At 44.8% G+C, this 27,730-nt stretch overlaps 1 protein-coding gene across 1 annotated transcript in view; it reads left to right on the forward strand.

Moving 5' to 3' along the window:
* LAMB4 (laminin subunit beta 4) overlaps window positions 1–27,730 on the forward strand; it is a 158,880-nt gene that overhangs the window by 107,810 nt on the left and 23,340 nt on the right. Inside the window, exon 34 of the mRNA XM_040413904.1 lies at window positions 7,262–7,415. Coding sequence (XP_040269838.1) covers window positions 7,262–7,415 — 154 coding nt within the window. The remainder of the gene's footprint in view (window positions 1–7,261; window positions 7,416–27,730) is intronic.

Consider the following 27,730-nt stretch of genomic DNA (forward strand, 5'->3'; position numbering starts at 1 on the left):
CCTGAATTGAACATCTCTCCAGAGAGCTGAATATGGTTGTTCACCAACAGTACCCATCCAACCTGAGGATCTGCAGAGCATAATGGCAGAAAATCTGCAAATCCAGGTGTGCAAACCATGTGGCATCATAGTCAAGACGACTGGAGACTGTAATCGTTGGTGCTTCAACGAAGTACTTAGTAAAGGGTCTGAATATTTATGCCTTTTCAGTAAATTAGCAAAGATTTTAAATATGGATGCAAATGACACTGTAACGGGGTTCCGAAGGTGCACTCGGTCCCCCATTAGCCGCAGACCTGCTGCTTAGCTTTGGGAGCAAGGATCTGTGTTTGACCTCGTTCCCAGGGCAGCTTTACTAGCTGGGTGGCCCCTGCTCCTAAGTCTGACTTGAGCGCCGAGCTGATCACTCGGTGCTCGACTGGTTGGTCTGTCGGTCATGTGACGCTGGCCACGTCACATGACCCTCACTCCCCACTATAAATACAGGCAGCCTGCTGGCCACAGGTTGCCTGTTAATTTAGGTTCCACCTGTGATTTTGTCTTCCTGGCGTACTTACCTCCTGCTGAATTCCTGACGATCCTCTGCCTGCTCCTTGTGTACTTTGCTGCTCTCCTGGTAATCTGACCCCGGCCTCCTCCTGACGATCCTTTATTTTTTTTCACCTTTTTTGCGCTCTGAGCATGCGCAGACCGCAATGCCGGATTCGTTTTGCTGGAACACTCGGGGCCGGACCCGGCATTGATGCATTTCAATGGGAAAAAATGCCGGATCCAGCATTCCGGCAAGTGTTCTGGAATTTTGGACAGAGATAAAACCGCAGCATGAGACTGTACTGAAGACATCCTGATGCATCCTGAACGGATTGCTCCCCATTCAGAATGCATTAGGATAAAACTGATCAGTTCTTTTCCGGTATTGAGCCCCTAGAATGGAACTCAATGCTGGAAAAGAATAACGGTAGTGTGAAAGTACCCTAACAAAGCAAAGCGACAAAAGCAATAAAAAGGGGAGGGAGGGCGGTGCGACGATCCGGTCTTCTTAACACTGGCCCAGAAGCGCCACCGAACCCGCAAATTAAGGACCAGAATTTTCCCGCCGCAGGTATTTCTACTGACATCTCCTTCACCGACACATGCAGCTGCATAAGCAGCCCATGTTCTAGGAGCTACCTAGACCTAGACCGTAGACCGTACAATATTGTCTGAAATTAATCCCAAATAAGGTCCCATAAGTGACGAGGGCATGGAATCCCTTGCTGATTTGCCTCCGGAGCGAGTTCCCGAAACTTCATAAACTGCAATCGAGATAAAGAATCAACTAAGGTATTTAATGACCCCTCGACATATTTAGCTTTAATCCAAATATTAAATCTCATGCAAAAAAGTGCCTTAGGGCTCTTTCACACTTGCGTTGTCCGGATCCGGCGTGTACTCCATTTGCCGGAATTACACGCCGGATCTGTAAACCGCAAGTGAACTGAAAGCATTTGAAGACTGATCCGTCTTCAAAATGCGTTCAGTGTTACTATGGCAGCCAGGACGCTATTAAAGTCCTGGTTGCCATAGTAGTAGTGGGGAGCGGGGGAGCAGTATACTTACCGTCCGTGCGGCTCCCAGGGCGCTCCAGAACGACGTCAGAGCGCCTCATGCGCATGGATCCATGCGCGTGGGGCGCCCTGACATCACTCTGAAGCGCCCCAGGAGCCGCACGGACGGTAAGTATACTGCTCCCCCGCTCCCCACTACACTTTACCATGGCAAACAGGACTTTAGCGTCCTGGCAGCCATGGTAACAATTCAGAAAAACTAAACGTCGGATCCGGTAATGCGCCGAAACGACGTTTAGCTTAAGGCCGGATCCGGATTAATGCCTTTCAATGGGCATTAATTCAGGATCCGGTCTTGCGGCAAGTGTTCAGGATTTTTGGCCGGAGTAAAAAGTGCAGCATGCTGCGGTATTTTCTCCGGCCAAAAAACGTTCCGGTCCTGAACTGAAGACATCCTGATGCATCCTGAACGGATTTCTCTCCATTCAGAATGCATTGGGATAATCCTGCCAATAACTAGAGCCATTGAAGTTCTGAAGAATTTCAAACCAAAATCGACAGATCGTCTTTCAAGCATTTAATAAGACGAATATGTGAGCTAGGGGATTTCAAACCTCTAGTGGAAAAGTAAAGACGCTTTGAAAAAACTCTACCTATTGGGATAACTCTACTAGCAAAATTAAGCGAACCCAGAACCTATTGCATCTCTTTCAGAGTACATTTCTTCTTCCACAACAATGAGACTAACAAATACCTCAATTTATCTAAGGCCTCTTCCACACTTGCGTTGTTGGGATCCGGCATGCACTTCCGTTGCCGGAGGTGCCCGCCGGATCCGGAAAAACGCAAGTGTACTGAAAGCATTTGAAGACGGAACCGTCTTCCAAATGCTTTCAGTGTTACTATGGCAGCCAGGACGCTATTAAAGTCCTGGTTGCCATAGTAGGAGCGGGGAGAGGGGGAGCGGTATACTTACAGTCCGTGCGGCTCCCGGGGCGCTCCAGAATGACGTCAGAGCGCCCCATGCGCATGGATGACGTGATCCATGTGATCACATGATCCATGCGCTTGGGGCGCCCTGACGTCACTCTGGAGCGCCCGGGGAGCCGCACGGACGGTAAGTATGCTGCTCCCCCGCTCCCCGCTACACTTTACCATGGCTGCCAGGACTTTAGCGTCCCGGCAGCCATGGTAACCACTCTGAAAAAGCTAAATGTCGGCTCCGGCAATGCGCCGAAACGACGTTTAGCTTAAGGCCGGATCCGAAACAATGCCTTCCAATGGGCATTCATTCCGGATCCGGCCTTGCGGCAAGTGTTCCGGATTTTTGGCCGGAGCAAAAAGCGCAGCATGCTGCGGTATTTTCTCCGGCCAAAAAACGTTCCGTTCCGGAACTGAAAACATCCTGATGCATCCTGAACGGATTTCTCTCCATTCAGAATGCATTAGGATAATCCTGATCAGGATTCTTCCGGCATAGAGCCCCGACGACGGAACTCTATGCCGGAAGACAAGAACGCAGGTGTGAAAGAGCCCTAATTTAGCTTCTGGTAACCGAACTTCCATCCTAGCTGAATCGATAGTGATTCCTAAAAATTCGAGGCAATGACACGGGAAAAGTTTTTTTCATCAGCAACTGGAATACCAAAATAACTGCAGACACCAAAAAATTTTAACAATAATTCAGAACAAACACTAGAACTAGGAGGACCAACAAACAAATAATCATCCAGATAATGTAGAATACCACCAACACGGATCTGAGAGTGCAAAACCCAGTAAATAAAACAAGAAAATGCTTCAAAATAATAACACGATAACGTAAAACCCATAGTGAGGCATTTGTCAAAATAATAAAACCCATCAAATTGAAAGCCTAAAGAACAAAAACCAGATGGTTTCACAGGTAGAAGACAGAAGGCCGACTTAATGTCGGCCTTAGCTACTAATGCCCCTTTCCCGAATTGCCTGAGCAACACTAATGCGTCATCAAAAGAAGAATATTCAACTGTAGAAGAAGATTTATCCACCATGTCATCCAATGAAATCTTCTCTGGAATTGACAGGTGATGTATCAGTCTAAATTCTCCTGGCTCTTTCTTCTGCACAATTCCTAACGGAGATAGCCTAAAATTCTCAAATGGCGGATTTCTAAATGGACCTGTAATCCTACCCATATCTAATTATTTTTGTAATTTTGCTCTAACTACGTTACTATGAATAGAAACCGATTTTAAATTATTAACCCAACAACAGCCCTTACCAAGGAACTCAGGAATTACAAACCCTTCATAGAAGCCATCAAAAATCTATTTAGCTTTCTGCTGATCTGGGTAATGCTCTAGCCATGGGAGCATTGCGGACAGTTTCACTAGACTCAATGTTTTTAAGTAATTGTTCCTTGATACCAGACTACTGCTGACCCGACTAAGAGTTCCTTTTGAAACAACGGACCATGGGGTGGGCACCCCTGCAAAAGGAGCACTCGTGTTTGTAACGACAATTACTCAACAATTTGCATTTGCATTACACAACCTTTTTTCATAGCATGCTGAGACGGATTTGCAAATTTAAAGGAGGCAGATTTCTGTGGTAACATAAAAATTCACCCACAGACCTATGTCCTTAACACCCCATTTAAGAGAAGGATGAACTGCTAATTTCTGGCGAAGGGTTTCATCATAATAAAACCAAACCAGGCCCCCAAAATTGCGATACGCCTCCTGATGATATCCAGATGTTGGAATAAGCCAGAACAAAATTCCGGATGCTTCTCACCCAAGACTGCTGAAAATATACAAAAAGCCTGAATCCAATTGTTAATTGACCTAGGCATGGTACGTTTTCTTTCATTAACTTTATCATCCTTTTTATCTAGCCTAGCTCTTGCTCTTTAACTGACGGCAGTAGTGACATAATGTCCACATATTCCAAAACGCCAAATCCTCTCCTTAAGGCCTCTTTCACACTACCGTTTTTTTTTTTTTTTCGTTTTGCGGTCTGTTTTTTGCGGTCCGTATACGGTCCGTATACGGAATCATTCATTTCAATGGTTCCGCAAAAAAAACGGAATGTGTTCTGTATGCATTCCGTTTCCGTATTTCCGTTTTTCCGTTCCGTTGAAAGATAGAACATGTCCTATATTTGGCCGCAAATCACGTTCCGTGGCTCCATTAAAGTCAATGGGTCCGCAAAAAAAACGGAACACATACGGAAATGCATCCGTATGTGTTCCGTTTCCGTTCCGTTTTTTTCTGAACCATCTATTGAAAATGTTATGCCCAGCCCAATTTTCTCTATGTAATTACTGTATACTGTATATGCCATACGGAAAAACGGAACCGAAACGGAAACACAACGGAAACAAAAAAACGGAAAAACGGATCCGTGAAAAACGGAATGCAAAACACTGAAATGGACATACTGTAGTGTGAAAGAGGTCTAATGCTGATGTTTAAGTGAAATCCAAGAGGCGAAACGTCACATACCAATGCCTCTTTATCTCCTTAAGGCCTAGTTCACACGAAAGTATGGCTTTTATTGTTTTTTGCGGTCCGTTTTTCACGGATCCGTGGTTCCGTTTTTGAGTTCCGTTGTGTTTCCGTTTTCTTTCCGTTTTTCCGTTCCATTTTTCCGTATGCCATGTACAGTATACAGTAATTACATAGAAAAAATTGGGCTGGCCATAACATTTTTAATAGATGGTTCAGAAAAAACGGAACGGAAAACATACGGATGCATTTCCGTATGTGTTCCGTTTTTTTTGCGGACCCATTGACTTGAATGGAGCCTTGACCCGTGATTTACGGCCAAATATAGGACAAGCTCTATCTTTCAACGGAACGGAAAAAAACGGAAATACGGAAAAGGAATGCATACGGAACACATTCCTTTTTTTTGCGGAACCATTGAAATGAATGGTTCAGTATACGGACCGTATACGGAACACAAGAAAATGGCCCGTAAACCCGCAAAAAAAACGTTTGTGTGAACTAGACCTAATACATCCAGATTCTGACGCAGGCTGACATTCTCCTGCGCTGCGCCAATGGGGCATCCAGCATCCTGTATCTGCTGCTCATGGATCCCACCTGTACTGGTGACAGCTCTTCTCTGGTTCCGGCCACTCTGTACCACTCCCTCTATGGTACTGGAGAACTGCTGCCTCTGTCGGCGAGAAGAAGGAGCCGAAATTACACGAAAGCTGCCCCTCCTGCGGCCAGCTTCAGGGGGAGGGGTATAGACAGCCCTGGCTTTGCGAGCTCTTTTGCATGGGCGCACATTTGACCCCTCCTCCTTGCTCCGACCAGCCACAGGGACTTGCACACGAAGGTTTGGCTCTGCGCTGAAAACTCCACGCTGTCCTCTCTCCCTTGACGATGTCGCTCCAGAACGGGGCAGCGGCTGTGAAGGCAGCAGCGGTAAAGTCAGAGGCGGTAAAGTCAGCGGCGTATGTAAAGGTAGAGGTAGCGGAGAAGGCGGCGTTAGTTGACGCGGCGGCATCTCCAGACAGGCTCTCAACCAATCTTCTCCTCCTGCACTTTCAGCTTTCTCGATCAGCCCACGCAGCAAGTCCTCCATCCTGCAGATCTAGCGTTGATCTGGTCTTCTTAACACTGGCACAGAAGCGCCGCCGAACCCGTAATTTTAGGACCAGAATTTTCCCACCGCAGGTACAGCTACCAACCAGAGGCCCCGAAATCCCCCTCAGCAACAGCATAAACCATTCAGCTGTGATCCTGGCTGTCACTATGGCTCACAGGTAAACCGGAAAAAAAACTGCTGATACTGGAGTATCACAAAACGTGAGGTAAAATCTCTAAAAGAAAGAGCGGAAAAAGAGAAAAGAGGGGGGGGAACCAACCTAACTATATATAACATATATGGTGCCATTGCCCCCATGTGTCCCCCAAGCTAAACGCTCTGGGGGACCTGCACATTCTGTTTTCACTTTTCATTATGGGGTTTTGAGAACAAGAACAAGGATGCAACTTCTGAAGACTTTCCGAATGCATTGTATGTGAATATTAATATTCTATGTATTTTTATTTATTAAAAAATAGCTGGATAGTTTTCTGATTCATTTTCTGAAGTCATTCTATGTATTCTGCTTCCTCCCCTGGCTCTTTAACTTCCTCTGTGTTGGGACTTTTAGCACAGCAAACAGCCTTGCTTGACTTTCTCAGTAAGACCAACCACAGAGGGAAAGGGGGATGAATGACTCAATTAGAGCATCACATATTGTACTGATAAGTGTAATTCTCTTCTGTGGGCATCTTTATCTAGTCCCTTCAAGAGAACGATAATGGTGTCAAACGATCATCCCAATTTTACACCTACTATTATCATGAGGATTACTCTTCAGATAACATTTTCTCCTTCCAGCAGCAGCAATCTGTCAGTTGATTCTCTACATTGAAGATCTTACATTTGTGCTGATTGCTACAGAAGGACAATATTTTAGATTTAACTTTCAGTGGTATAGTACTGCCGAAATGAATAGCCAAATTTTTTTTTAAAAATTGCGTTCCATGAATATTGAGATGTAAAAAATACCATTTTAAGAGGGAAGTGTCCCTTTAATGTATGCATTTTTATTTAATTTTTTTTACAAAATTAGAAGAAAGCATGGGAAGTGACATTCTCCTGATATTTGTTTTTATATTTTTTTTTTTGCAGTAAATGCATATTTGTAATGAATTTGCCTTTTACAGGATCTAAATAATCTAAAAAAAAAATATGAGCTGCTGAAGGAAAAGCTAAAGAATCAGGAAATCCCTCCAGAAATTTTAGAGAGATTACAAAACTTGAAGAAAAATGCTGAAGATCTGGTCAATACTATCAATGAAAAATTTGAACGTATATCAGGTACCTTAAATATGCATTTTCCATACTTATCAACATTGCAGTTGATAAATTAAGGACAAGTTGACCCCATCCGCAGGTACACCCCTAAAAATCATGTGGGACTGTCCAATTATGGGCAGGATTTATATTGACCACACCCATTTTGGCTTGGGACAGTCCGAATCCACAGGAAATGTCTCTGAAAATTAGCAACAGTCCATGCAAATTCAAGACTGTTTGTAACTATGCATTGTCACATGACAGGCAGCAGTAGTTTGTGTGACCTCATAGGACAAGAGTGCCCACAATGACTTTCTATGTTGCCCAAAACCATCAGGACCCAGACATGCCTGTCTGGGTCCTGATGGTTGATAAAAAATCCTAACAGCATCTCGGACTTTGAAGTGGCTACCAAAATATAACTTCCATATCAAAGAGAATAGGAGCATTGAGAGGTGGCTGCTACAATGGTGCATTGTATGGCTGGTGCTGTTATGGGGAACATTTTTTGGCTGACAGGATTATGGAGGAATTATATGACTGGCACTGTTATGTGAAGTGCTCATTTACCTGTTTTTATTATATGGGGCACCGAAGGGACCGTTATGAGCAGCTTAACCCTTTTAGGATATGGCCTAATATTATTGTATTTCATTTTTCCTTTCCCCCTTCCAAGAGTCATCTTTTATTTATTTTTTTATTTTTTTTTTCTGCTCACATCGCTGTATAAATGCTTGTTTTTTGCAGGTTGTATTTTTAATGGCACTGTTTAGTTTACCATAGCTTATATTGGAAGATGGGGAAAAAAATATTTGTCAATTCCACCAAGTTTTTTTGGGTTGTTTTTATGAAATTCCATGTTCATTAAAAATGATCTAAATACCTTATTCTGCAGGACAATAGGATTGCAGGGATACCAAATTTGTATAGTTTTTTTTTTATTCTTTACTACCTTAAAAAATTAAAAAACCATCCCAGTTTCTGACACTAGCTATTTCATTTGGTTTAAAAGGGTAAAACATTTTATCTCTAAACAAATTCATAAATACTTCATTTTGCTGAATCTGTAAGGTCAAAGCAAAAAGGAAACAAAAGGCCTATGTGGGAGTGCCTATAGCAGAACAGCTGGCCATAAACACCAGCTGGTAATCTGTTGGTGGACTTTGAAGACAATAGCAGAAAACTTGAATTCCCATGGGTTGTAATGGGTTGTAATTCCCATGGGTTGATATTCTAATAATTACATGGTAGGCATGCACTGTGATCATTAGTGTTCAGCTTTATCCTTTTCTTGCTGTCTGCAAATAATGCATTAAAGAGGACCTTTCATGGGTCCAAACATTATAAACTAACTATCAGGATACGTAGGGCATAGAGCAGGGATCTAACTGCACTTACTATTTCTTTCTCCGTTAGCCCGCTGTGCCCCCCGTTGTATTCTCCCGCCTGGTTTGCTAATTTTAGCATCGGAACAATGAGGAGGAGACGGAGTCTTTCTCTGTGGGCGTCTCCTTTTCCCCGGCTGTAAGCTGTCCAATCGCAGCGCAGAGCGTCACAGCCAGGGAGAAGGTGAGTTTTTTTTCCTTCCTGGCTGTGACGCTCTCCACTGCGCTTGGACAGCGCTACAACCAGGGAGAAAGAGACGCCAACGGAGAAAGACTCAGTCTCCTGCTCATTGTTCCGATGCTAAAATTAGCATACCAGGCGGGAGAATACAATGGGGGGCACAGCGGGCTAACGGAGCGGCGCCCAGAAAAAATAGTAAGTGCAGTTAGACCCCTGCACTATGCCCTACGTATCCTGATACTTAGTTTATAATGTTTGAACCCATGAAAGGTCCTCTTTAAATAGGCACTCATCATGCTCTCTGTAGTGCCAAAACATAGAATATACCACTTGTAGTACCTATATGTATAATGCCCCCCCCTGTAGTGCTAGTATTATATTGCCTCCCCACCATAGTCCCCCTGTATTATGTGGCCTGCAGTCTACGAGGTTAAATAGTGTGGATGGAAGCCATAGGCTCCTGTGCCCCCGATAAACTGCTGCCCCCTCGGAGACAGGTCAGTCCTGCGTAAAGGACTCTCAGACTGTGAGAACAAGATTCTCTTATCTGATAAAACTAAGACTGAACATTTTGGTCTTAATTCTAAACATCATGCCTGGAGGAAATTATCCACTGCTCATCACCTGCCCAGTACCATCCATACAATGAAGCATTGTGATGGTGGCATCATATTGGGGGGGGGGGCTTGGGGGGGGGGTTGTTTTTTAGCAGCTGGGACAGGGAGACTGGACTTGTTTGAGTAAAAGCTGAATGGAGCAAAGTACAGAGATATCCTTAACGAAAACCTGATTCAGAGTTCTCTGGACTTGGATCAAGTCCAGAAAACTCTGAAACAAAAGGCCTATGTGGGAGTGCCTATAGCAGAACAGCTGGCCATAAACAGCAGCTGGTAATCTGTTGATGGACTTTGAAGACAATAGCAGAAAACCTGAATTCCCATGAGTTGTAAAGGCAAATATTCCAATAATTAGGCATTCACTGTGAACATTAGTGTTCAGCTTTGGTGATCTTACACTTTATCCTTTTCCTGGCTGTCTGCAGATAATGCATAAAAAAAGGCATCTATCATCTGGATCATAAATAGACAACATTTAGGGCCCTATACCTCCAACATGTAGACAGACGTGATACAAACAGAACCTTAAGGCCCCCATAGACACTAGTGTATTGTTGGCAGCAGGTTTTCATTCTCCCCATTGAAAACACATTAATACTCAGCTATGTGTATATGTATAGGGTCGTCAGGAGAGATGGCTGTCAACAGAACGAGCTTTTGGCTGAAAGCTATTAAAGATGCCAGAAAAAAGTAATAAAAAGGAGTTAGACGTGATTCCGTGGGCAGGGTTTCAGAAAGAGAGGAGAAGGGGCGCCAACAGGCTGGAGGTGCAGATGTAGTGTAGTTCATAAATAGTTATCTGTTTTGTGCTCCTGATGATGGGTATTGGTGAATTCCTCAAAACGCAGAAAGCGTTACAAAAATTATTGAGTTATTGATGAGAAGCGACCCCTTAGAGATCTTTTAGGGACACCATCTCTATTTCACACCTACAAGCGACCTTAACACGGGAGAAATGGGTTTGCAAGTGTCTTGAGTTTATCTTGCAGAGCCCCTCCCTGGTGAAGTGAGTACCACATATCTCATCTATACCTTTTTATACCCTTTATATGATACTAACTTCAGGTACTATATATCTTTTATATATAATTTTCTTGACAGTTATCAAGTAGCAGTTTGACAGAGATATTAGAGGAAATTTGTAAAAACTGACTTAAGCCTCATGCACACGGCCGTTGTGCGGCCATTCCGTGCATTGACGACCGCAATTTGCGGTTCCCAATGCACGGGCAACATCCGTGCGGCGCCCGGGACGGATCGAGATCCATTCAACTTGAATGGGTCTGTGATCCGTCCGCACCGTTAAAAAATAGAACATGTTTTGTGGTGTGGAGGCACGAACAGAAACACCACAGAAGCCCTCCGTAGTGCTTCCGTGGGGTTCCGTACATCCGCAGCTCTGGATTGCTGACCCATCGAAGTGAATGGGTCCCCATCTGTGATGTGGGGAGCACTCAGCCACCACAGCCGAGCAACGGCCGTGTGCATGAGGCCTTAAAGGAAAACTGGCTTAATTGCCCATAGCAACCAATCAAATTCTAGCTGTCATTTTCCAAAGGGGCTTTGAAGTATGAAAGGTGGAATCTGATTGGTTCCTGTGGACAGCTAGGTTTGATTTCCTTTACACCAAGTTTGATAAATCTTCCCCATTCTGGCAGGCCAAGTCTCGAAAAGTGCTATTTTTGAGATGAGTGGTTCGTTAGGACCAGTTTTAAAAAAAATATAAAAATACAAATTAGCATTCCTCACAAAGCCTAATGGCCCTATTGAAAATGAATGGGTCCTCACCTGTTCCGCAAAATTGCGGAACGGATGCGGACCCATTTTGCGGACGTGTGAATAGACCCTTGGTCTAGGGCTACACAATGACATGCACAGCTCAGCAGACAGTATCACACAATAGACTTAGATACACAGCAGACAGTATCACACATGATGGGATTAGATACACAGCTCAGCCAGCAGTATCACACAGAATAGGATATTAGATATACAGCTCAGCAGGCAGTATCCCACAGGATAGGATTAGATACACAGCTCAGCAAGGATTAGATACACAGATGAGCAGACAGTATCACACAGGATAAGGTTAGATACACAGCTCAGAAGACAGTATCACACAGGATAGGATTAGATACACAGCTCAGCAAGGATTAGATACACAGCCCAGCAGACAGTATTACACAGGATAGGATTAGATACACAGCTCGGCAGACAGTATCACACAGGATAGGATTAGATACACAGCTCAGCAGACAGTATCACACAGGACAGGATTAGATACATAGCTCGGCAGACAGTATCATACAGGATAGGATTAGATACACAGCTCGACAGACAGTATCACACAGGATAGGATTATATACACAGCTCAGCAGACAGTATCACACAGGATAGGATTAGATACACAGCTCAGCAGACAGTATCACACAGGATAGGATTAGATACACAGCTCAGCAGACACTGGGGCGGGGTGCTGTAGATGTCACTGTTGTAGTGGATACTGTTTATATAGTTTAACGACACACACAAACATTAAATGAAATAGATGAAATATACCCGTGTGAAGCCGGGTCCTTCTGCTAGTAGATGTATAGAGCTAAGCACAACCCTCACATGGGGAATTCCCATAATATAGGATGTGAATGAACAATGAGAATACAAGATTCAGTAGAAGAGGCAGATTATCCCGATTACATGCAGACATCTGGTTCCCATAGTGTCTTGACATATTTTGATTTGAACCAGTTTCCCAAAACTAAATGTGTGTAACTTGGAGGAGATAATTTTTACAAGGAGGAGGCTCACAAGAGGGTGCATGTTTTAAGTCATCCTTCTTCCTCCCCCCTGCTGTTCCATTTCTTTACTTTCATCTACCTGAAAGAGGGTTGACGTGAACTGTAGATGCAAACTTTTGTGGTAACAATACTTTTCACAATTTACTGCTTGTCCTAACCAGATAAATAACATCCAGTTCTGAGATAAGGCAGGGAGGTGAAAGAATTCCAGCAATTCAGCCTCATTCCTTGCTTTACTGATTATGTCCATTTTTGTGTGCATAGATTTATTTTCACATTCATTAATTACTTCAAGGCTGGAAAGATCTTGACAATACAGAGAGAATGAATATTATAAGTGAAGTTCTTTTAAAGGGAACCTGTGACCCAGATTTTGAACCATTTTCTATAGCAGGCATGGTCAACCTCTGGCCCTCCAGCTGTTGGAAAACTACAACTCCAAGCATGCCCTAATAGCTGTAGGCTGTCCAGGCATGCTGGGAGTTGTAGTTTTGCAACAGCTGGAGGGCCGCAGGTTGGGCATCCCTGTTCTAGAGTAATACATGAGTAGTACTGCAGATATGGAGTCCAGATCACAATTTTTTATTTTTCTACTGTCAGCTCTCAAAGCTGCAGTGAAATACACAGTCCGGACTGCTGCACTGTTCTGACATAATGGAGAGGACTCATGTGTATGTACGGCAGTCCGTCCAATGTATTTCAGTGCAGCTCTGAGCACTGACATATTGACATATTTCTGACATTGGGCAGAATTATACTATCTGAAATAAGCGTGATATTTGTCCTGACATACCTCCTACACACTGCATGTCTGTTGAGGAATATGACGCACAATAGATGTGCAAATTCTTGTTATTGTCAGTAAGGGCCCTATTAGACCACACGATTTCATGGACAATTATCACAGGACGTTTCATGGGACACTCGTTTCCGATAATTGTCTGTATAATTGAGCAGCCAAGCAGCGGATGAAAAAGCAAATGCTCATTTTGAGGCAAATGATCATCTCTTTTCAGGATGAAAGATGCCTGATTATTGGCAGCACATCTCTCTGTGTAATCTGGGATGTACTGCTGGTAATGAATAGAACTGTATGAGGGAGGAATGACTACAGTAGCGATCATTCCTCCCACATTCAGTTTGCATGAGCCTCAGTAATCAGGCGAGTGCAAACGAATGTCAGCACTGACAGTAGAGGAACGGGGGGCTCAGTGGGGCTCATCCATTGGCGCTCCCACTGCCCAAAGATCGGGTAGTGTAATAGGGCCCTAAGGCATCATCAGGGCTGGCATTAAAGGGAACCTGTCACCTCAGATATTCCATTTAAACTGGTCACAATACATTATTCATGTGCTTATGGAGGTCTGGAAGTAGTTATTATTGTGGTATTACTAACTAGTAAATTAGCTAAAAATCCACTTTCACTCTTCTTTCTGCCTTATACAATGCACATGACCGGTGAACGTGGTTGTACTTCCCTGGGCTTCAAGTCTTCGCTGTATATGCTCCAGTGTGCAGGAGCACTCTTCTCATTAATATTTGTGTGCATTGCTGGCAGGGCCGGCGCCACCTGAGAGAGTGACAAGGGAGGGAGGGGTGGGGAGAAGAGAGTGACGAGGGAGAGGGGGGGGAGAAGAGTGACAAGGGAGGGAGGGGTGGGGAGAAGAGAGTGACAAGGGAGAGGGGGGGGAAGAGAGTGACAAGGGAGAGGGGGGGAGAAGATAGTGACAAAGGAGGGAGGGGGGGAGAAGAGAGTGACAAGGGAGGGAGGGGGGGAGAAGAAGAGAGTGACAAGGGAGGGAGGGGGGGAGAAGAAGAGAGTGACAAGGGAGGGGGGAGAAGAGTGACAAGGGAGGGAGGGGGGGGAGAAGAGTGTGACAAGGGAGGGAGGGGGGAGAAGAGTGTGACAAGGGAGGGAGGGGGGAGAAGAGAGTGACAAGGGAGGGAGGGGGGAGAAGAGAGTGACAAGGGAGGGAGGGGGGGAGAAGAGAGTGACAAGGGAGGGAGGGGGGGAGAAGAGAGTGACAAGGGAGGGGGGGAGAAGAGAGTGACAAAGGAGGGAGGGGAGAAGAGAGTGACAAGGGAGGGAGGGGGGAGAAGAGTGTGACAAGGGAGGGAGGGGGGGGAGAAGAGAGTGACAAGGGAGGGAGGGGGGGAGAAGAGAGTGACAAGGGAGGGGGGGAGAAGAGAGTGACAAGGGAGGGAGGGGGGGAGAAGAGAGTGACAAGGGAGGGAGGGGGGAGAAGAGAGTGACAAGGGAGGGGGGGGAGAAGAGAGTGACAAGGGAGGGAGGGGGGGGGGAAGAGAGTGACAAGGGAGGGAGGGGGGAGAGAAGAGAGTGACAAGGGAGGGGGGGGGGGGAGAGAGTGACAAGGGGGGGGGGGGGGGAGAAGAGAGTGACAAGGGAGGGAGGGGGGAGAAGAGAGTGACAAGGGAGGGAGGGGGGAAGAGAGTGACAAGGGAGGGAGGGGGGAAGAGAGTGACAAGGGAGGGAGGGGGGGGGGGGGAAGAGAGTGACAAGGGAGGGAGGGGGGGGAGAAGAGAGTGACAAGGGAGGGAGGGGGGGAGAAGAGAGTGACAAGGGAGTCCCCAGAGCCAGACCAAGAGCCAGACTGCAGCCAGAGACCAGATCATCTTATTGTCCTGGTGGTAAGTAGACAATGCAATATGTTTATTATTTAATTGTTTAGTTATTAATACTACATTGGAAACTTATTTACCTCACATTAAAAGGACACTATAGTCCCAGAACCACTCTCAGTTTAATGTAGTGGTACTGGTATCTATAGCCTGTTCCTGCAGAGAAATGACCCTGTGCAGTACTGGTGTAAAGGAGCACTATAGTGCCAGGAAAACAAACTCCTTTTCCTGGCACTATATAGTTGTTAGGAGTGGGGCACCCTCGTGTCCCCCTCCCACTGGGCTGAAAGGGTTAAACCCCTTCAACCACTTACCTTTCTCCAGCGCCGGCACTGGGAACTCTTCTCCCCGATCCCCTCTCAGCTGCGAATGCGCATGCGCAGGCATTCAAAACTATGTTCCGCGTTTTCCCACTGTAATTTTCACAGTGAGAATCGCGGAAGCACCTCTAGCGGCTGTCAGGGAGACAGCTACAAGAAGCTTGATTAACCCTAAGGGAAACATAGCAGTTATTTTAATTGAAATGCTGAGAAAGGGGTGGAACATATGTGATGTCATGATATGGGCAGATCATCTGATAAGGGGGGCGGCAAAAATCCTTGCAGCGGCCCTGATTGCTGGTACAATCAGGTTCACCGGGCATGTGCAGGAGAGTACAGCAACTGAGCCTGGGCAGGATCTAATGAGACCTGGGGATGAGGGTCCCTGCCTGAGAGAACGTCAGTCAAGCTGAAGGAGGTGGAAACCTTGACTCAGAGGAGGAAAACTCCGGCCTACTTGAACAGACTTATTTGCCTATGGTTAACGGCATGAAGAAGATAAAAGTAATGAGGTGCCGTGGTCAATTTAAATGGCATATCCGAGGTACGGGTTCCCTTACAAGGGGTTTTACCAGATTTCCTCCCCCCAAGCCAGATATATCTGTGAAGAAATCTATACTTACATGCCCCATGCCCCTCCATTCAGGATCAGTGGCTCAGAGCTTTCCAGTCCCTGTCTGTCAATTTCTGCACACACGGAGTCTCGTATGATGCTCTAGCCAATGACTGGCCTTAGTGGTGACATGTATCCAAGCGTCACGTCACTGCTGGGTCACATGTTGCTTGGGGAAATGTCACAGCTGAGGCCAGTCATTGACTGAAGTGGTGCATGGGACCCCATCCATATGAAAGTTGACAGTTGGGGACTGACAAGTGAAGGGAGCCTAGGAGCCACAGGGCGGGAGGGAGCAGGTAATGGATTTCTTCATAGATAATGCTGGATAGTCCCTTTAAGAGTTGCGCCACAGGGTGCATGAGCCATTGCTGCTGTAAGGCCCCTTTCACAGTGGCGAGTATTTCACGCTGGTGCAATGCGTGACGTGAACGCATTGCATCCGCACTGAATCCTGACCTATTCATTTCAATGGGGCTGTGTACATGAGCATTGTTTTTCACGCAGCAAGTGCGGATGGTTATAAGGGAAAATAATAGCATTCTTAATACAGAATGTTTACTAAAATGTCCATTGAGAGGTTAAAAAATAAACTCACCTCATCCACTTGATGGTATCGTCTTCTTTCTTCTTCCTGCAGGACCTGCGCTGACGTCATTGCGCAGTGACTTCAGCGCAGGTCCTGCTGAATGAAGATAGATGACATCAGTGCAGGTCCTGCAGGAAGAAGAAAGAAGACGATAACGGTTACGCGATCAAGTGGATGAGGTGAGTTTATTTTTTTTATTTTTTAACCTCTCAATGGACCTTTTACTTAGCATTCTGAATTAAAGAATGCTATTATTTTCCATTATAACCATGTTATAATGGAAAATAATAAAATATACAGAACACCGAACTCAAACCCGAACTTCAGTGAAGAAGTCCGGGTTCGGGTCTGGGTACCACAGTCAGTTTTTTTATCACGCATTGCACCCGCACGTTAAAAACTGAACATCGGAACGCAATCGCAGTCAAAATTGACTGTAATTGCGTACCTACTCGCATAATTTTCCCTGATCGCAGACGCAACGCATCCGGACCTAATCTGCACACGCTCGGGCCTTAAAGGGAAAAATACTGTATAATGTACAGTATATTATATGATATTATGTATACTATACTATGGAGCCAAAGTCTTTACATGGCCCCCTCACCGTCTACGCGATGTATGGGAAACCCATGCCCTGCACAGAGAGGCTTTCTCCTGTGGATGAGACAGAGCTGCAGTGGGGAAAGGATCTCTGTACAATAAATGGGTGGCGTGTTCATTAGAGAGGTCACGTACAGATTAGAGTGCAGCTGAACAGTGCGAAGTTCTATCTTTTATAACAAACCACTGCATGGCCCTCTTATTCTTCAAGAACAGGCGGCCTACATAAAAAAGTATCACAGAGAGAGAAGCTTTTAAAAGTGTTGTCTCATCTCACCATTACTAAGGCGAGATAAGACACAGTCACAATCACAGCATGCTGAGAGCCTGAGGACTGTGTCTTATCTAGATTGCCACCCGGCCGGTATCTCACCAGCAAGGCCGATATTTGAATGGCCCTGCTGGTGCCGGTAATTTTTTTTCTACCGGCAATATTAATTGCCGGTATTTTCCTAGCAAGACTGCTACTAATGAGTGCTTCCATTGTGGAGCGCTCATTAGTGCAGCCTTTACCTCAACCTAATTCTGGGGTGCACTAATTGGCCCATTACTCTTACTGGGGGGCACTAATGGGGGGCATTAATTCTGGGGTGCACTGATGAAGGCATTACTATTATTGGGGGACACTAATAGGGGCATTACTATTACTGGGTGGCGCTAATGGGGGCAATACTATTACTAGGGCACTAATGGGAGAATCATTAATTCTGGGCGGCACTCATGGGGGCATTAATATTATTGAGAGCCACAGTATGATAGCGACTTAACACCCTGTGTTAAGCCACGCCCCCACCTATTTTTTGTTCGGAAAGGTGGCAACCCTAATCTTATCTAGCCTTAGTAACAGTGAGATGAGACAAACCATTGCATAGTATTGTTATTTATATACTATATGACCATGTAACATATTGAGGTCAGCCCTAGGCCCCATGCACATTTAGGGTTGCCACCTGACCGGTAAACCACTTCAAACCACTGTTCCATGATCAGGCCTCCAGCAGTTTTTCTTGCTGAATCTGAGTATTTTGCTCATCTTCATATCCGGCATGCTAGGACACAGTAGTAATCACATACAAACAATTGTGCTTTACTATTAACTTTTCACTCTCTCAGACTGAATACATATATGTGCCCACAGTGATGCCAGTCCAGTCAGATTCCTGCTTTTAATTTCTTCATCCTTACTAGTTTTTCCACATTAGCTATCTGCCTGCATGATCCAGCACAGGTTGCTAATGTCATTCCCCATGTTTCTGAAGCTTCTGAAAATGGTAGTGATCATTGAACGCTTTATTAAATCACGGGCTCCGATCAGTTACCATTAGGGATGAGCGAATCAACTTCGGATGTTTCATGTGCAATAACTTTATAGATTAATTGGCACTGTAAAAAAACATTTTCCGAACTCGGATTTGGTTCCAAGTGGTACCTTGGAACCAAACCCGAGTTCGGGAATTGTTTTTTTACAGTACAAAATAATGTATGAAGTTATTGCGCAAAGTCTTGAAGACTTCACGAAGCATTAACTTTGGCTCATCGGAGCCAATACATTCTAATACTGTACGGAGCTCCTGCTCTGTACAGTATTAGAACAAAGTTTTATGCAAATCGATTCGCTCATCCCTAGTTACCATGACAGCCTCGGGCCTTCTGAAGGTTCCCAGGCCTGTCATGGTAAACTGCCTACAAAGCTGTGCATGAGGCATGGCTCAGCAGGCAGAGTGGCAGATTCCCATTCACCATAATAGTTCTCTATTATGCCTCATTCACACGTCAGTGTTCGGTGAGTGTTTTCAATCAGTGATTTTGAGCCAAAACCAGGTGCGGCTCTAAACACAGAACAGGTGCAGATCTTTCCCTTATATCATATGTTTGTGGAGGCTCCAATCCTGGTTTTGGCTCACAATCACTGACCAAAACACTGACGTGTGCATGAGGCTTTATGGTGTGTCAAGGATCAAAAGAACCCAGCTGCTAGCCCTCTAAGGGGAATAAAAGTTAAAAGTAAAAAAAACTAAAATGTAAAAAATTCTAATCACCATCCCTTTCCCAATTTTACATACCGTATAAAAATAAACAATAAAAAATAAACATAACAGGTATCGCCACATTCGAAAATGTCAGAACAATTAAAATAAAAAATAATTTTCCTGTGTGGTGTACTCCTTAATGGAATTTTTTTTTTTTTAATACATGGTTCGACATTTTTTTGTCACCTTTCCCCACCCAAAAAATGTAATAACAGTGATCAAAAAATTCAAAAGAAAGGAATTGATTTTCAGTCTTAGAAATTTCTGCAACAAAATCCACAGTGTGTGAAGACATCCTTACACAGACTGGCTGAAACATTAGTTGCCTATAGCTGCCAGATTGTCTGGGGGAGGTGAAAGCGGCATTAACATGCAGCAGTCGCCTCCACCATATGGGAATGAACAATCACTGCTGGAATTCCTCATCCTCATATCAATTCAATGCTTACACAGAGCAATCTGTGCACAACAACCTTGATTTTGGGTGCCGCACCAACAATTCTTTCATCCAATGAATTAGGATTTTCCTGTTTATTGGGTGATTGGTGGCATCCTTACACAGGGCAGTTATTATGAACGGCCGCTTCTAGGAACAATCCTTCTCAATAATAGCCCAAAGGCGTACCTTCCAAGTGTCCCTCTGTCCCTTTTTTACTCCTTAAATGTCCTTCTTTCTGACCTTTGAAATGAGAGTGCATTAATAAACTTACTAAACTGCTCATGAAGTCTGTCTATCCTAACTTTATATTACCTCCTCATCTATTTTTCATTATTTGGTGCCATTTGGTCCTTAAAATGTCAATAATCAGATGATTTTGTGTTAGTATTTAAAGAAGTATTCCAGCACCAGAAAAAAAATCCCGTCCAAGGGGCTGCAAATGCTATAAAACAGAGCCCATCTTTCTGATCCCCCATTGCTGCAGATTGGACAGAACCAGGTCCCGATGTAACCACTTCCTGCTCAACATGGCAGGAAACAGCTATAAATGTTGCTCAGCCAATCATTGGCTACAGCCATGACCCACTAGAACCAGTAATTGGATCTTTCACACAATGAGCTGTAAGCGTCTCTCTTTGACCATCCAAAAAGTTAGATGGTGTGCTTTTAGGTGATATTTTTGGGGGTATTAAACAGCTCCTAACCTACCGTAATTGTTTCTATTGCAAGTAAAGTTCTTATTGACCAAATGAAAGACGAAGGGCTACTTCCCTGCTTAAGCCAGAGAAGCCACAGACAAGTGCCATCTATTCCGCATGATAAATCCTGGCTGTAATTATTGGCTATGGGTAGAAAAATTAATTATTGCATGCTTGGACAGAACAAATCTTCATAGAAAAAGCTTTCAGCCTCTACTGTGTAGATGATGAGATTTCTGTAGACATGCAGCTGAATATGTTGGTGCAATATAAATAAAGGGCCCTACAATTACCAGACACAACAGACCCTGGTTAAATGTCTACATCTAACGTAATTCATGATTTATTCAAACAATGGGATTGTTTGGTCTGTGAGCCTAGAGATGCTGGTCTTCACATTAGATTCTCTTTGTGGCATTCAGTAATGGAAATTCTGAAAGCAAGTAATTGGCAAGTATGAGATGTGTGCTCTAGTAAGAAATGCATATACTATGTTTTATATATATATATATATATATATATATATATAGAGAGAGAGAGAGAGAGAGATGGCCTTGCGGTTCGCCCGGCAGTCGTTTTGCGGCGAACTTTGCGCGTTCGCGATTTGCTGAACAAGCGAACATATGACGATGTCAGCCGGTGCCATATTCTTTTGCATTGCGCCGAACTTTGACCCATGACACATCCATCAGGTGGGACAGGACAGCCAATTGAGATGGTCCAGCACACACACCCACCCTATAACAGAACTCGATCTGGCAGCCATTTTACATTCTTCTGTGTTTTGCCAGTGGCAAAAAAAATGAGGGGTGTGATATACCTGCTTCCAAAAAATACTGATTAAGGGGTTCAATATACCTGTTTCCACCAAATATTGATTGAGGCCTGCGATAAACCTGCTTCCACAAAATACTGATTAAGGGGTTTAATATACCTGTTTCCACCAAATATTGATTGAGGCCTGCGATATACCTGCTTCAACAAAATACTAATTAAGGGTTTTGATATACCTGTTTCCACCAAATATTGATTGAGGCCTGCGATATACCTGCTTCTACAAAATACTGATTAAGGGGTTTGATATACTTGCTTCCACAAAATACTGATTAAAGTGTTTGATATACCTGAAAAATGGCATGGTGTTAAACAGGCAGGAAGTGCTCAAACCCATATGCAGTTGTGCATGTATATACAGGGGAGCAAATCCTGCACTTGTGGCCCGTTTCTAATGGTGATCCCCAGCAAAAATGCATACAGTGGAGGATGCCCGCCCACAAGTACCACAAAAAACATCTTACACAAGATAGCAATTATGTGGATGTGATAACTAATATAACAATATAATAATATTTGCAAAGACAGGTGCACTCTGCGGTCTTACTAAACCCTCAAACTGATGTTAACCCCTTCAAGACCAAGCCAGTTTTTATCTTCAGGACCAAGCCACATTTTGCAAATCTGACATGTTTCAATTTATGTGGTAATAACTTTTAAACAATTTTACTTATCCAAGCCATTCTGAGATTGTTTTCTCGTGACACATTGTACTTCATGTTAGTGATAAATTCGAGTCAATATATCTTACCTTTATTTATTTTTAAAAAATCCAAAATTTACCGAAATGTTGGAAAATCCGCAATTTTCTAAATTTGAATTTTTCTCTGGTTTTCTGACAGATAGTAGTACCTCACAAAATAGTTATTACTTTACATTTACCATATGTATACTTCATATGGTAAATGTAAAGTTGTTGTTTTTTTTTTTTTTTTGTTACGACGTTATAAGGCTTAGAAGTTTAGAAGCAAATTGAAAAAATTTTCTGAACATTTCCAAAACTCACTTTTTAAGTGCAGGTCTGAAGTCAGTGGGGCTTATATAATAGAAACCACCCAAAAATGACCCAATTTTAGAAACTACACCCCTCACGGTATTCAAAACTGAATTTACAAACGTTGTTAACCCTTTTAGTGTTCCACCAGAATTAATGGAAAATGGAGGTGAATTTTTCAAATTTAACTTTTTTTGCAGATTTTTCCATTTAGATCCATTTCTCCTGCAACCCAGCATGGGTTAACAGAAAAATAAACCTCAATATTTGTTACCCTGATTCTTAAGTTTACAGAAACACCCCATATGTGGTCATAAAGTGCTATATGGGTGCTCAGCGGGGCTCAGAATGGGAGGAACACCGTGTGGCTTTTGGAAGACAGATTTCTCTAGAATAATTTTCAGGCACCATGTCGCATTTGAAGACACCCTGAGGCACCCCAACAGTGAAAAAAAAACAAAAGTGACCCCATTATGGAAAATACAACCCACAAGGAATTTTTCAAGGGGTGCACGGAGCACTTTGGCCCAATAGCCGTTTCATAGAATTTAGAAAGACTTGGCAGTGAAAATGAAAAATTTCATATTTTACAAGAATATCTCGCTTTAGGCTCAAATTTTTCATTTTAACAAGGGGTATCAGGAGAAAATGCACCCCATATAATCTGTTACCCATTTTCTCCTGAATACGTCAACACCCCATATGTGGTTGTAAAGTGCTGTATGAGCACACAGCGGGGCTCAGAATGGGAGGAACACTGTGTGGCTTTTGGAAGGCAGGTTTCGCTGGAATAAATTTTCAGGCACCATGTCGCATTTGAAGACACCCTGAGGCACCCCAACAGTGTCATGACCAGCTGTTCTGTGGATGACAAAGGCATTATATAGTGACACTTGGGTTAGGTATATAGCAAATTTTTTGTACCACACCATAGATTTTCTTAAGGCACTGTAGGGCTGTAGTACCTGGTCTGAAAGATCCTCTCCACCCATGAACTTGTTGTAATCCTGGATACACACAGGCTTGGTGTTCTGCTCTGTGGTTCCTCGGACTGGGACTGGGGTGGACTGATCTGCATGGTAGTTAACACAAGAACATCATGTTTGTCCTTGTATTTTAGCAGCATTAAATTTTCTGAGCAAACAGCCCTGCTTTTCCCACAACGCACTGTCTGGTCTATAAAATATTTAGGGAGCCGTTTTTGATTTCTTCTAATTGTGCCACATGTGCCTATGCCTCTGGCAGCAAGGCACTTCAGGAGAGGGACACTATTGTGAAAGTTGTCCAAATATAGATGGTATCCGTGGTCCAGCAGAGGGTGGACTCAATCCCATACTATCTTCCCACTTATACCCAGAACAGGGGGGAAATCGGGTGGCTCAATTTTGGAATCTTTTCCCTCGTAAATACAAAAGCGCAATGTATACCCGGATACACTTACACAGGCCTTATACAACTTCACGCCATACCTAGCCATTTTTTTGAGCAGGTACTGACAGAAATGTAATCGGCCTTTGAAGTGGACCAATGATTCATCCACTGAGAGGCATTTTTGGGGGGTATATACTTCCACAAATTTGGAATTGTAGTGGTCAACCACTGGCCTAATTTTAAAGAGTCTGTCATAACTGGGGTCACTTGGGAGTGGGCATTCAATATTATTGCTGAAGTGTAGAAATCTTAGAAGAGCTTCGAAACGGGCCCGGGGCATGGCAAGACAGTGAAGAGGGGTGTGATAAAGAATATCTTTGTTCCAATACGAACGTATTGTTGTTGTTTTTTATAATTCCCATGCTTAGGAGAAGTCCCCAAAACCTTTGCATTTCAGTCATGTTTATGGGCAGGGCTGAAAACGTATTGGTCGTGGGTAAGACATGCCAAACCTGAACTATATGGCTGAGTTGTGCCTGGAGCCACGGGCGTGGGTAGGCCTGGAGAGGGCGTACCCTATTGGAGTGTGTGAAAAAAAGGGGATGGGAGGGAGGGGTAAGTGAGACACACCCCTGGTGGGTAGGAGTTACGGATATATATAGGGAACTTACGCCCTGCCCACAAATACAGGCTGATATCAGCCTTAATACTTATGGGCAGGGCTGAAAACGTATTGGTCGTGGGTAAGACATGCCAAACCTGAACTATATGGCTGAGTTGTGCCTGGAGCCACGGGCGTGGGTAGGCCTGGAGAGGGCAAAAAGTCAAGGACACTATGTTGACTAGACCAATTTATTCATATTTTTCCCAACACGCATGAACTATAACGCTAATGACTGAAAATCATGAGAGATCTCCCTGTGTGGACTGGGAACGTACCTGCTGAAACAAGATGATTTCCAGCGCCCCGTTGATCGGGTAACATGAGCGGGGACCTGGTGTTTTGAGCTGACGATGCTGCCCCGATGTGGAATGAATGGCCCGAAATGACTCTTGAGTCGAACCCAAGACCTGCTGTCAGGGAGCGGATGAGGGACGTGAATTGGTTTAAGAGAGGGGCTTGTTCTTGGAGGGCAGGAGAGGACTGTCAGGAGGTGCTGTTTGCAACAGGGACATTGATTTATTGAGGATCTGGACTGGGCACCATTTATTCTGGGTGCGAAATATTTAACTTCCGTGGGCGGCCCCGTCTGATTTGTCTTGGTCAATGGGATACGGAGTATGTAGTGGTTATTATGCCAAGACAGCTGTTCTACGCGGAGACAGCCGTGTCCCAGAGAGCTGCTAGTGAACTCCCCTAGCTGGGGGAAGCCATGGAAACATGGCCGCTTGAATTACCGCTGGAAAAAGGCCCAAAAGGGTTGCCGTCCAGTGCAGAAGACAATTCCCTGAACAACTCGCTGGACACTGGCCATCTGCGGGCGGAAGCCTGCTTTGTATTTTATTTATTTTTATATTTAATATATCTTTGGAAGAGCGACCTGGGTTACTACGTATGACGTGGTGTTAGAGGCCTGCTGGCTCAATCCTGATGGCATTGGACGAAAGCTTCTGTTGGGAGAAACAGAAAGCTATGAACGCCAATATGTAAAATATTTCATCCCAACTGCCCTGAGTATAGAGAAGTCTAAACTATCGAACGCTTTCAACCCAGCTCTGTAATTCCTGGTCGTGTTTGTAGCTAACGACTGTCTTATGAGATGTTTCGCTGCTGAAACCGCCTTTACCCTTGTTGCGCGTTTCTTACCTTGTGGAGGCTTTGTCTGATTTGAGAACGATAGTGGCCGGAAGATACTTCTCGGAATCTGAGGGGAACATTAAGGAGACTGAATAACGTAGCCGTGGAAATCGGATGAGGACCACGAGACCCCTTGACCGTCCAGGAGCCCCCTAACTAAAGGCCGAGCCTGGATAGACTGAAGTGGGGTGTGGCAGCTTTAACATGACATATACTGTAGCGTGGTAACAGCAGCAGTTGGGCCTGACGGTCCAGTTGTCACCCAGACATTTAGCTTGTCCTGGGTGATCTAAGAGACAAGATTAATGGCATGGCATGCTATCGGCAGTAGCTGAACCTGGGCGGTCCCGGTGACATACGTCATTTAACATGGCCTGGACGATCCAGGTGACAGAGAAAGACATAGCTGGTAACTGCAGCGGCTGAACCTGGGCGATGCAGGTGACATGCAACATTTTATCATGGCCTGGACGATCCAGGTAACATACAACATTGAACTCGGCCTGGACGATCCAGGTAACATACAACATTAAACTCGGCCTGGACGATCCAGGTGACATATGACATTTAACTCGGCCTGGACGATCCAGGTGACATACAAAGACATAGCTGGTAACGGCAGCGGCTGAACCTGGGCGATCCAGGTGACATGCAACATTTATCATGGCCTGGACGATCCAGGTAACATACAACATTGAACTCGGCCTGGACGATCCAGGAAACATACAACATTGAACTCGGCCTGGACGATCCAGGTGACATACAACATTGAACTCGGCCTGGACGATCCAGGTGACGTACAACATTGAACTCGGCCTGGACGATCCAGGTGACATACAAAGACATAGCTGGTAACGGCAGCGGCTGAACCTGGGCGATCCAGGTGACATGCAACATTTATCATGGCCTGGACGATCCAGGTAACATACAACATTGGACTCGGCCTGGACGATCCAGGTAACATACAACATTGAACTCGGCCTGGACGATCCAGGTAACATACAACATTGAACTCGGCCTGGACGATCCAGGTGACATATGACATTTAATCATGGCCTGGACGATCCAGGTAACATACAACATTGAACTCGGCCTGGACAATCCAGGTAACATACAACATTAAACTCGGCCTGGACAATCCAGGTGACATATGACATTTAACTCGGCCTGGACGATCCAGGTGACATACAAAGACATGGCTGGTAACGGCAGCGGCTGAAAACGTATTGGTCGTGGGTAAGACATGCCAAACCTGAACTATATGGCTGAGTTGTGCCTGGAGCCACGGGCGTGGGTAGGCCTGGAGAGGGCGTACCCTATTGGAGTGTGTGAAAAAAAGGGGATGGGAGGGAGGGGTAAGTGAGACACACCCCTGGTGGGTAGGAGTTACGGATATATATAGGGAACTTACGCCCTGCCCACAAATACAGGCTGATATCAGCCTTAATACTTATGGGCAGGGCTGAAAACGTATTGGTCGTGGGTAAGACATGCCAAACCTGAACTATATGGCTGAGTTGTGCCTGGAGCCACGGGCGTGGGTAGGCCTGGAGAGGGCAAAAAGTCAAGGACACTATGTTGACTAGACCAATTTATTCATATTTTTCCCAACACGCATGAACTATAACGCTAATGACTGAAAATCCTGAGAGATCTCCCTGTGTGGACTGGGAACGTACCTGCTGAAACAAGACGATTTCCAGCGCCCCGTTGATCGGGTAACATGAGCGGGGACCTGGTGTTTTGAGCTGACGATGCTGCCCCGATGTGGAATGAATGGCCCGAAATGACTCTTGAGTCGAACCCAAGACCTGCTGTCAGGGAGCGGATGAGGGACGTGAATTGGTTTAAGAGAGGGGCTTGTTCTTGGAGGGCAGGAGAGGACTGTCAGGAGGTGCTGTTTGCAACAGGGACATTGATTTATTGAGGATCTGGACTGGGCACCATTTATTCTGGGTGCGAAATATTTAACTTCCGTGGGCGGCCCCGTCTGATTTGTCTTGGTCAATGGGATACGGAGTATGTAGTGGTTATTATGCCAAGACAGCTGTTCTACGCGGAGACAGCCGTGTCCCAGAGAGCTGCTAGTGAACTCCCCTAGCTGGGGGAAGCCATGGAAACATGGCCGCTTGAATTACCGCTGGAAAAAGGCCCAAAAGGGTTGCCGTCCAGTGCAGAAGACAATTCCCTGAACAACTCGCTGGACACTGGCCGTCTGCGGGCGGAAGCCTGCTTTGTATTTTATTTATTTTTATATTTAATATATCTTTGGAAGAGCGACCTGGGTTACTACGTATGACGTGGTGTTAGAGGCCTGCTGGCTCAATCCTGATGGCATTGGACGAAAGCTTCTGTTGGGAGAAACAGAAAGCTATGAACGCCAATATGTAAAATATTTCATCCCAACTGCCCTGAGTATAGAGAAG

The sequence above is a fragment of the Bufo bufo genome, chromosome 1 (genome assembly GCF_905171765.1).
Source record: "Bufo bufo chromosome 1, aBufBuf1.1, whole genome shotgun sequence".
Classification (NCBI taxonomy): domain Eukaryota; kingdom Metazoa; phylum Chordata; class Amphibia; order Anura; family Bufonidae; genus Bufo; species Bufo bufo.